Source organism: Chelonia mydas, chromosome 3, assembly GCF_015237465.2.
Source record: "Chelonia mydas isolate rCheMyd1 chromosome 3, rCheMyd1.pri.v2, whole genome shotgun sequence".
In the NCBI taxonomy this organism is placed as follows: Eukaryota; Metazoa; Chordata; order Testudines; family Cheloniidae; genus Chelonia; species Chelonia mydas.
This window is the reverse complement of record NC_057851.1, coordinates 199,182,222-199,193,229: the sequence shown is the minus strand read 5'-3', so window position 1 is coordinate 199,193,229 and position 11,008 is coordinate 199,182,222. Positions and strand designations below refer to the sequence as shown.

Here is an 11,008-nt window from a genome sequence, read left to right as displayed (position 1 = left end):
AATGCCTGTATGTACGAAAATTCAGTTTCACTGCTGCTCCCGTTCCGTTCAACACACCATTTTAACGTAATGCACCATAGGCCATTGCAATCTGATGGCATACATCCGTTTCTAACAGTAGGACTTCATTTTGAATCACAATGAAGTATTCTGCTCCATCCCCAGTCACTTGCAAATGAATCAAGGTTCATGATTTCTTCCTCTCAAGGTTACGTGGGTCTGGTCTTTTTTCCTGATATTTGAGTATTAACATTTGTGCCCTTGAAGGAGAACACCGCTAAACTGCCTATATCAGATGGTCCAGGAGAGACAATTTCTTATAACCTTGTGTAAGAGTTAAAAAATACTTACATAGCAAAAGGCTACAGTTACGCATACATACATGTGCGTATTAAAGAAAAATATAAAATGAGATACTTAGAGATATTGCATCCATTTTTAAATAGTTTACTTAACCTGATGCATGTGTATGTTAGGAGCAGAGAACTGTTTACTTTTTTAAGGGCAAACTAAAAGGTTTAGAGTCTTTTAAAAATACAGATGTTTATATAGGAGGATTTTCCAAGTTATTAATTAATACCAAACAAAGATGTGCATATGCATTTAGATAAAAACTACACAAATATTCCAGAAGAAAGAGTCATAAGCCACTTAATACTAGTGCACATTTTCAAACGCCACTTCACAGGGCAGTCAAGTAAAAACAGAATATTTCAATATTCAATACACTGAATACAAAGCCCTTTGAGAATTACTAAGAAATACACCCATATACTAGCCAGCTAATGGTTAGTTAACCTTTGTATGAAAACGTGATTTTCTGTAAAATATCTGTTAATTTCATATTCTACGAGGTAAAAGGCATAAAAGAGCAAGAACACACCAGACAAAAGTTGAAACATTTTTACTTACAAGTCCAGAAATCAAACTCGAGAGACAAATACATCAATGAAGTGTTATTAAAAAGAATACGGACAAAAGCGTGTCTTTAAACATTGTGTTTTTTAGATTACCTGCTGTGCCTACCTTCACAGTTAATAAAACCCTATTTCTAGGCATTCTTTAAAAATCAGTGTCTATTTTTGGGCTCTTATGTTGTGAACTAAAGGATGTTTTGATTTGCAATTGACAGGCATATGCAATTTATGCTTAGCTAGTAAGAAAGGCAGAACAGTACTCCTACTTCATGAAATGTCTCTCTCAAGCACATAAGTGCTTTACGTCTTCTCCTGTATAGTTTCAAAGCAACATAAAAACCCTTCCCCTCCTCCAAAAAAATCTTATCAGTAAGAAATATACACAGTTAAAACACATATTGCAGTTTAAAAACTACTAGTACATTTCTTAAAGATGCCTCATTTCCACAGCTATTGTAAAAACAGGTTTTGATGACGGAAGACTTCAAGAGTCTAATTCCAGTTGTATCTTCCAGAGGGAGGTGGCAAAGGGTAGGGCCTCCCGGGGCCATATCCCTGCAAACGAACAAAAGCAAGGGTTTATTTTCTGGATTACTGTCACAGTAAACAAGTTAGCCTAGCTTCAGACTCCATGCAAAACTGAAACAATACAGCCTTTACACAGAAAGATACCAAAGAAAGAGCTAAACATCTCTTAATAGTGTTTACAAATGCTCTCCTGGATACACACACTTCAGCTTCTACACAAGGAGTGAGTTCTGTACAACACCAGCCTCACACTTCCATGTGTGTTGGAAAAGATTTAATAATCCTAAACGAGAAAGCAAAAAGTCAAAAGACAGCACTGAGGGTGATTTGAGCTGCAGAAGTAACTGCTAACCTTTTGCTTTCAGTAATAGTGGAATTTAAAAGGTGCAAAATGAAAACAAGGGCAGGATTTGAAAAGCAAACTTTGTAAATCCATGAAGTAAACGAGGCTCTGCCATTATGTATATATAGACACTCACGTGTATGCACACATTTTACACTAATAGTGCAAAGTAGAATACCTTCAGTATGCACAGTAAGGGTATGCTTTGACACCTATGAGACTTCTATCCTAGTTAGGCTTCATCTTAACCTACCCATTATGGTTAACTTATACAGTGTTTTGTCTTTATTTCCATTTCATTTACATAAAAGTACAAGTCTGTATATTTTAGCTGTAGACAACTGATCTTCTGCCAAAGCAAAAACCAGATACATGAGACTTTTCTTGTTAGATGCATTTCTGTTGTGCTGGCTTCTTGGAGGCATCAGTTCTGTTTTAAAGAGCATTTTAAATACTAGGTGACATGATAGCAATGCATGTCAACTGACTGAGTACTGAGAGTACAAAAGACTTCAAGTAAAGTGGTTACCGCTTTAGATATAAATCTGTATTTAATTTAGCTGCCACACCCAATATATCAGATTCATGGTGATAAGCTTATCTGAGGGGAATTTAGAGACAGTCAACTTGAATCTCCCTCCAAACTGAAAATGTGGTGCCTACCATTGTTACCAATAATTCCAAACTTTACCATAAAGGAGGTCAACGGAAAGTTGCAGAGGGAGGATGAGTATCTAATTTTCCAGCCTGATTTCAATGCTCTCCCCTCCCCCAAGCCCTGAGAATACCTCATTCCTTTTTTATTTATCATCACAACTGCTCATATTGTGGACTGGTGCAATTATGCATATACTCTTTGCTTTCAGGCTTCTTGGTGAAGATGCATTTTGAGTAATTCCATTAAAGATTTTCAGAACTGACCCTGTCAATACACATCTTTTCGCAAAGTTCAGCCATTATACTTAAAAAGTGTGGTGTAGATGAGGAAGGTTCTGGTATGGTTTAACAAACCAGTGTAGACAGAATCACACTATGTTAAAAGATGTGACAGCCCAGTCAGTGCCCCAGGCTAGAACCCACGCAATCTGATCTCCTCTACACACACCAAATAGTGTTAAAACATGGCTTGTCTACAGCAGAGTTTCACAGCCATTCCTGAGCATTTTAAACTTTGCTAACGGGCCTATACCTGATAAGCCCACTTCTTTCCTACCATACTCCAAACCAGAGAAGCAGCTTGAGCTAAAGACATTACCAGACTGATCTTCAAAGCTTTGTCAGAAAGGTCCTTAGTTCAGAGAAAGATCCCACTGTTGCTAATACAGGTTCAGTTGAACTAGTGTAGAGTTAGGAGCACTAGGGTAGATCACCTGCTGGCTGCAGGTGTTTCAGCATCATGTAACCCTGCAAAACTAAGAGACATGGGGATGGAAATGGTGTTGGCAGCTGGCAGGCTGCCTCCCCGGGGGCTCCTATCACTGATTCAGCTGAATCAGCCTTGGCTACAGTGGGAAATTTATCAAGAATTTCCCTAGGGCAGAGATGGCCAAAGCAGCTTCGTTGTTGTCACACACTTTGGTTGATGCCACATTTGAAATGTTCATTACAAAAATTACATCTTCTTGAAATGGGGCTATTTAAATGAGCCATTTAAACACGCTTACCAGAGGCTCCCACACATGTATATTATGCTGGTATGCGTCTGTGTGTGTATATGTTATGAGTTGCTTTAAAGAATAGCCACAGTACAAGTCATCAACTCATTTATAGATATTTCAAGTAAAAATGACCCACTGTAATAGAGAAGGGAAACATGATGCGGCGAAAAAGCCATAGCAGAAAATTCACACTAGCAAGCACTAAATGACAACTGTCTAATGCTCTTAATAGGCTTATTAGAGAGACAAGGTGGGTGAGATATCTTTTATTGGACCAACTTCTGTCGGTGAGAGAGAAACTTCTGAGCCTCAGAGCTCTTCTTCAGGTCTGGGGAAGCTACTTAGAGAGTCACGGCTAAATACAGGATCAAACAGATGTTTAGCGTAAGTGGTTAGCACATACAAGTTGATCCAATAAAAGATATTACCTCACCCACCTTGTCTCTCTAATATCCTGGGATTGACACCACTCCAACAATATTGCATATTGAATAGACTTGTAGGCTAACGAAATGGAATTTTCAGAATTAAGTGCATAATTTTATCATTAGACACTGAAATGTAAGTTTGTATCCAAGCAATTATCCCAGCAATGCAGATATGGATATTGACTCATCGTTGTATTACTCGTTTTACACTGGCATAACACTGAATCCAATGAAGTTACTTCAATTTTACTGTGGTGTAAGGCAGATTTAATGCAACTGATTCATCACTATCAGGTTCCCAATTAAATGGGTTTTATTTTATATTTATAAAATGGGAAGAACAAGAAGATTGGGTAGTTATCCAGCATGTGGGGTACAGGCCAGAACTTATCCTTCTGATAATAACCATATCCTACAGCTGGGAGCGGGGGAGTATGAGAAACTACTTTAAAAATTAACAAAAATAAGGAGGAAAGTATCTTCAAGTTTCATAGCTTTCAGCCACATGGGGGGGGGGGGGGGCGGGCTGGAGGAGGGAAGGGCGTCACACACAGCATTTTTAGTGCATGGTGGGCAGCAGAAGACACCAAAAAGGGAAGAACTGCTCCCTTCCTTGGGAGCTAGCTGCTAGCAGTTTTTCTGGGCCAGGCCCTACGAAAATAAGGCAAAGGTATACTTCCATTCTTATTAACGGCTCACACCTTTGCTTACACATCATGTTGGAAAACAGCACAGGGACCCAGCAGGTAAGAGGGAGATAATTTTTCCTTACTACTTCTCCAGCTGCTACTTGGTAGCCTGCCTGCCAGTTGAGCACTACAAGCTCTGGTTTCCAAAAAGCAGCATCTGCCTCATACTCAAATAGCGGCCTAAAGTCTAATCAGGACATTACTTGTGCATTTTACTGCTGTGCTATGCCACAGTTTCTGTACCCAAGGTTTCTAGTACAACTGTGAATCCTGGTGTGTTACCCATTTATTGGGAAAATGGAGAACGTGTGCATGTGTGGGGAGAAGGGGTTCGATATGCTGTCGTTTTTGGTTGTTTATTAAATTTATATTGTACTTTTTAAATGATGGCAAGACCACCTCAGGTTTGAATATGAACTCTCTAATGTTTGCTAACTTAAATCTAAATAAGTAACTTTAGTGTGTGTGCGCGACTGTGAGTGTGTAGGGGAGAGAGGCTTGGCAGAATTCAATTTGCTTTTTTATAATTTCAACAGATAACACTGACGATATTTAAGCTTTTTTCCCCATTTTTATCAATTTAAATGTTCACAGTTGAAGGAAATTATGGGGCACTCATACAACTTAATGACAGAGTTTATATTCAAAAAAATTAAAGTTTTATAACTTAATATAAATCAGGGGTTCTCAAACTGGGGGTCGGGACCCCTCAGAGGGTCGCGAGGTTATTACATGGGGGATCACGAGCTGTCAGCCTCCACCCCAAACCCCACTTTGCCTCCAGCATTTATAATGGGGTTAAATATATAAAAATGTGTTTTTAATTTATAAGGGGGGGGGGGTCGCACTCAGAGGCTTGCTATGTGAAAGGGGTCACCAGTACAAAAGTTTGAGAACCAGTGATATAAATTGTCGTCACTACGTGTCAAAAATATACAAAGTAAATATCCTTTAAATCCAACTCCAGAAAGCTCTCCAGCAGCATTTTTTTTTCTTTGCCTAGCTGTAAGTTTTGATCATCACTGATGGAAATATTTTATTCATCTGTTTGTGTGTCTACAGTGAAATGAACCGTTACCAACAGTTACCAATGAAAACTGAATCCTTCCAAGACTAGCTAGCTACACACATGCGTACACGTGTGCACTTTTGGCTATTAGGGTCCAGTAGCCCAATAGTTTCCAGTCTAAGTCAAATCAGTATCTTTCAGCAAAAAGAAAAAAATTCTAACTATAGATATTCTAAATTTAGGGGTTTGATATGTCCTTCAGTTCACCTATGAGGATGTGTTAAAGACAAACCCCTAAAACAGAACCACGTTAAGATTTAAAACAAAACAGGAAATTTTACTTGGCAGAAACATTTGTGGTGAGTATTTTCCCTTTTCCCATAACACAGATACTGCACAAGTGACCCAGAAGAAAACAAAGTACAATCACACAGTGCTTTATTACCTGTCTTCCTCTATCCATTCGATCATCAGGTCTGTGGGGGTAATTCATTGGTCCACCTAGTCCTTGGTACTGATTTTGCTGGAATGCTGCACCCTGGGATTGCAGCATGCGGTTCCAAGATAGAAGAGGGGCAGCCCCAGAATTTCTGTGTAAAGAACATGTGTATTATAGCATGTTATTAATGTATATAACACGTCATATTACAAAACCCAACTTCTTATAGACGTAAAATAAATGGTTCGATTTGCTTAAGCACAGATCTATTGTGTTAATTGCATAGCCATACTACAATCTATGGGAGCTACAAGTGCCTCTAAATGATTTGGCCCACACTCTGTAAGGAAGAAGCCCTGCACAATTTTAACTATCAGACCATGTTTACACACTGCTTCACTCTCAAACATACTAAGGAGAAGAAACAGATGCTTTTGAAAGAATGCAAATTTAATTTTGCAGAGTCAGGGATTTTTTGAACTCCCTAGAAGGATTTTGCTCATCCTGTATTTTAGAGACAGGTTTGCCAGTCTGTTTGAAGTGACTGCCAATGTAGATTTGAAACAAAACGTCACTGCGTTAGCTAAATGTAACACACTATCCAAAGAGTAAACATGTGCAACACAGGAGAATGAAGCTTTATTTTCTAAATGTCCAGACTTTGTGGGAGTCCATTCTTTCTAGTTAATTGCAGGTTGCAAATGAATTCTTACTGCCGAGTATTTTGAATCTAGGGTAGGGGCCTTGGCTGTTTTTTCCCATCCATTATTCTGCTCAATATGTCAGAAGGTCTGATCGGGAAGAAACCTTTTCAAGTTCTATTGATGCAGTTTTCAATTGACCATGGTGACCTAGCAACATAAGCACTAATTGGCATGGACTGACTGACATTTGGTGTACAGTTTATATGGGAACACAAATTCAACATCTATTTTAACCTAGTTTCTCATCCTAGATTACTAGCAGCAAGAAATATTTAATTGCCTTTAAGTAGCTAGTCTAAAATTACAAATATAAAACAGGCAGATCCAATCCTTGTTTTATTACAAATATTCATAAAAATGATACAGCCATGTACTGCTTAGGACATGATCTCTCCAATGCTAGAGAATTCAAAATCCATATTTTCTGCAGAGAACACACCACAGTGTGTTGAGGGGAAAGAGAATTAATTAGAAAATTAGATATTATTCACCACAATTCATACACAAATCCTGTAAATTTAAATCTGTTTTGGTTACTGTTCAACATGTGTACATTGATATTCTATTATGATCTCTGAGCAAAGGAGGAAAGTAATTAGCCTAAAATATCAAAATATTGGACAACTGGTGTATGGGGTAACCATTTAATTTTAAAATTGATTGTAATGACACTAACTTCAGTATTACTTCCCTTGTCTTTGAAAAACCTGGGGCTGGATCCATTTGATTAAAGATACTAAAAATCATCCCTGCCAGAACTCTACCAAAGTCAATGAAGTGACACCGAGGCTGAATTTGGCCTACTTTATTCAAGCAAGCACTCAGGGTTTTAAATAAGGTGATCACATTCTCCTTCTTGAAGTTTATACAAGCATATTACACACAGCCGCCTGTAAGACACCTGAAAGATCAGTGTAGGGCTTACTGAGGGAAGGACTGGTGGGGGTAGGGAACGTTTTAATGTGGTTTAATGTGAACTTCACTGATAGGAATGGAGACATAAGTCTATATTAAGCCAATGCACTGATCATGGCAAGCTGTTTCTGAGAACCCAAAACACAAAAAGGTAAATATAACAAGATGGGGGAAAAATACATATTTAAAGAGGGGCTTTCATGTTTAAATTCCTATTCCCATTCATTTTAGTTTTACATTGTAAAAACTGCATTATGTTTACTTTGTCTGGCCAGATTTTAAGAACAGTTATGATGTCCAAAACCTAGGCAATGAGAACTCTTACTGTCCACAGAGATAAAAGGACAAGATACCTAGTATGAAGTATGACTCATGCTGGATGCATAGTTGGCACTTACAAGCAATATGCAAAACGATATTTACTGAAACAGAACTAAATGTTGTACAGAAGCAAAACCTTAATTACTGCTGAATTACACACCCCTTTTACCTATTTTCTGTCTCAAACAACAGACAATGCATTCATAAAACGTTATCTGAAACATTTACTAGTCAGGCCAATACTGTAATTATTTAAAATCAATGGCAGGATGAATTAAGCACTCCGGATCACCTAACAGTAGTGTGGAAATATTCCTTTTGCTTAAATACATGTTCAGCAATATTTTTATTTTACATTTCAAGGAAATAATATCCTCCTCTTAAGGCAAAACACTGGATTCAAAATATGTCTTGATATTTTGTCAGATAAATCATAGTGGCGACAGCAGAAAATTCCATCAAAACACTATGAACATTAAGTAGCATGAGTTTGGTTTTCATTAACTAACAATCCCTTGATTTCAGTAAGTTTGTCAACATTTCCATTATAAAGTCACTACGCCACAAAAGTCTATGTAGGCATAGGCTTCTGTAAGGTCTCTCCGAATAAAATCGTCAAAACAGATTCCATTTAAATGAATGTTTAAATTCTATACAAATGCCAACGGACTGTGGTTAAAATGCATTTGTGCTTTTGTAACTCAAGGTGATCTTAAATAATGAGTTAAAATTATTCAGGCAGTCAGTGCATAAAATGAATTTGGAGTATTTAACTCCCCCTAAAACCATCCCAAGCAGTGATTAAATAGTCAATATGTTGATTTTTAATAAGACAATATGCATGTGCAGCAACAATTATTCATAAAGGATTTTGGCAATTCACAGTTATTGCACACAGGGCAAAATTTACACAATATATTTTTGTATTAGGCAAAACATACATTAACTTCAGCAGTGTAATTTTGTAAGTCTGCATATTAGGAGTGTTTACTAAGATGGATCGACAATGTACTACGAGTGTTCCTTAGATTTAAAAGCTTGTTAGACATTTCTATTGTTTTCAAGCCACTGTAAAAATGAAACAGCTATGTAGTATGATTGAAAGGTTTTAGCTAAACCTGTTAAGTTACTGAATATTTATATAGCATCTAACATGTTCAAAATGCTGTGCAAGTACTACATGGTATTAGAAGTAACCAAACCAGCATCCAGACTTCCATTCTGTTCTTCACTCACTAGGTTATGTACCTTATTTATATGCCAAAACCGTATTAATGCAAGATTACAGTTGACATTTTAATCTGACAAATCAGGAAATTAAAAGTTACAGTTCCCACAGGAATAAATTCTGTGCTATTGTGCATATGTATTACTATAGGATCTAGGCTCTGTCTTAATATACAGCTTGACCCCTTAATATACATGCAGTTATACAAAGTCACAGACAGAAGGGCAGTGCCCTTTGTGCTGTATTTGAATTAGGACAAAACATGATATATTACCCAGTATTGTATGATTGTGTAATGAAACCCTAACATACATGGTAAGTGACAGTTATGGTTGCTTTAGGAAGGTGTTTCAGAGTAAGAAAATGTTAATATGTTTCTGACCTGATTTTCATTGGAGATCTCATCCAAGCACAGACTAAAATGATCCTAGCTTAGTTTAGATTTTCCAGTTATGCCATTTATACCCATAGTGAAATGATGGTGTTCTCGTCCCTGAAATGTGAGGGTCCAACCCAGATCTCTCAAGGTTTCTAGTGTTATGATCAACAACGCCCACAAACAACATTAAAAATATATAAAGCTTCTAAATTATAATTAAGTCCAGCCACTGCCATTGAAAAAAACAAGCCTAGAACACAAAGCATTCTCACACAGCAGTACTGGAACAATTTTTATAGTGGGGGTGCTGAAACCCATTGAACCAAAACTGTCATCTCTGTATATAATGGAAACCACTTCAAGCCAGTGGGTGCAGCAGCATGCCCAGCATCTCTAGTTCCAGCACCTATGTTCTCACATGCTTATTCAGTATTAATTAGGCCTTAAATGCTTTAGATTTTAGATGGACTGTATCAGAACTTCTCAGATCAGTAAGACTGTTTGCAAGTACGCAGCAGCTGCTCTGTTCAACAGTAACTTCCTGCGGTTTTAATAATTTATTTCCCCTACATATACTTTGAGACTGTCACACCACTGGTTCTAAAAACGTAAACACTCCTGTACAGACAACATGCTCATTTTGATTCTGAGAGAAGCATTGCATAAGCACCAAGTTTCCCTCCAGCAAGCCAAAAATCTGACCACTTTCAACTCAGCCTTCCAGACATCTTTGAACCTGCTTCACTGAGCCCTCAAGATTCATTGTCAGGAATGGGACTACATCCACATTCCCTGCTGGCTGTTGTAAGTGGAGGAGGTTCCATTCTCCCAGGCCTGCCTCCTTTAGGTGAAGAGTTTCTTCCTGATTGTGTTGTTCCCCCCCCCCCCCGTTATGATTTCAATGCCCACTTGCTTCCCAATTTGCCCCAACCCAGGCAGAACAAGAGGAGGAACCATCAGCAGCAGCGGACAGTGGCAAAACAGCACATGGACAGCAACCTCACAATGCCACAGAAACTTGGTGGCCACTTCCCTCCTGCTGGATAACTATCAACAAGTTGAAAACCACTACTCTATAGGGCATTAGAACCAATAAAATAGTCCCAGGTCTAAAGTAGTATCATGTCTATTACAACCAACTCTCCCCCAATCTCAAGTCCTTTAGAAGCACTGGCAGAGAGTCTGTTCAACTATGCAAATATTCACGCCCATCACCTTTTAGATGCATGCTTAAATCAGTAAGGCAAGTAATTTAGTGTCAGTGCTCAGTGCATTTAAACATTTTAACTTTTTTTTGTCTTCCTAATCAAGTATCTTCATGAACATAGTGAGTGTATTTGTCCCCACTGGGGAGCTAAGTCAAGCAAGCTAGTGGTTTTATAAACCAAAGAGGTATGAACACAAAAAGTACCAGAAAAAAAAAATCTTGAATTGTGAAAAGCCACCTTAT

At 38.0% G+C, this 11,008-nt stretch overlaps 1 protein-coding gene across 1 annotated transcript in view; it reads right to left on the bottom strand.

Annotated features, from left to right (window-relative positions):
* Window positions 1-889: 889 nt before the first annotated feature.
* The window catches only part of XRN2 (5'-3' exoribonuclease 2), an 85,364-nt gene continuing 75,245 nt past the window's right edge, over window positions 890-11,008 (bottom strand). Inside the window, exons 29-30 of the mRNA XM_037896241.2 lie at window positions 6,018-6,162; window positions 890-1,472 (exon numbers count right to left, since the gene is read on the bottom strand). Coding sequence (XP_037752169.1) covers window positions 1,410-1,472; window positions 6,018-6,162 — 208 coding nt within the window. The 3' untranslated portion in view covers window positions 890-1,409. The remainder of the gene's footprint in view (window positions 1,473-6,017; window positions 6,163-11,008) is intronic.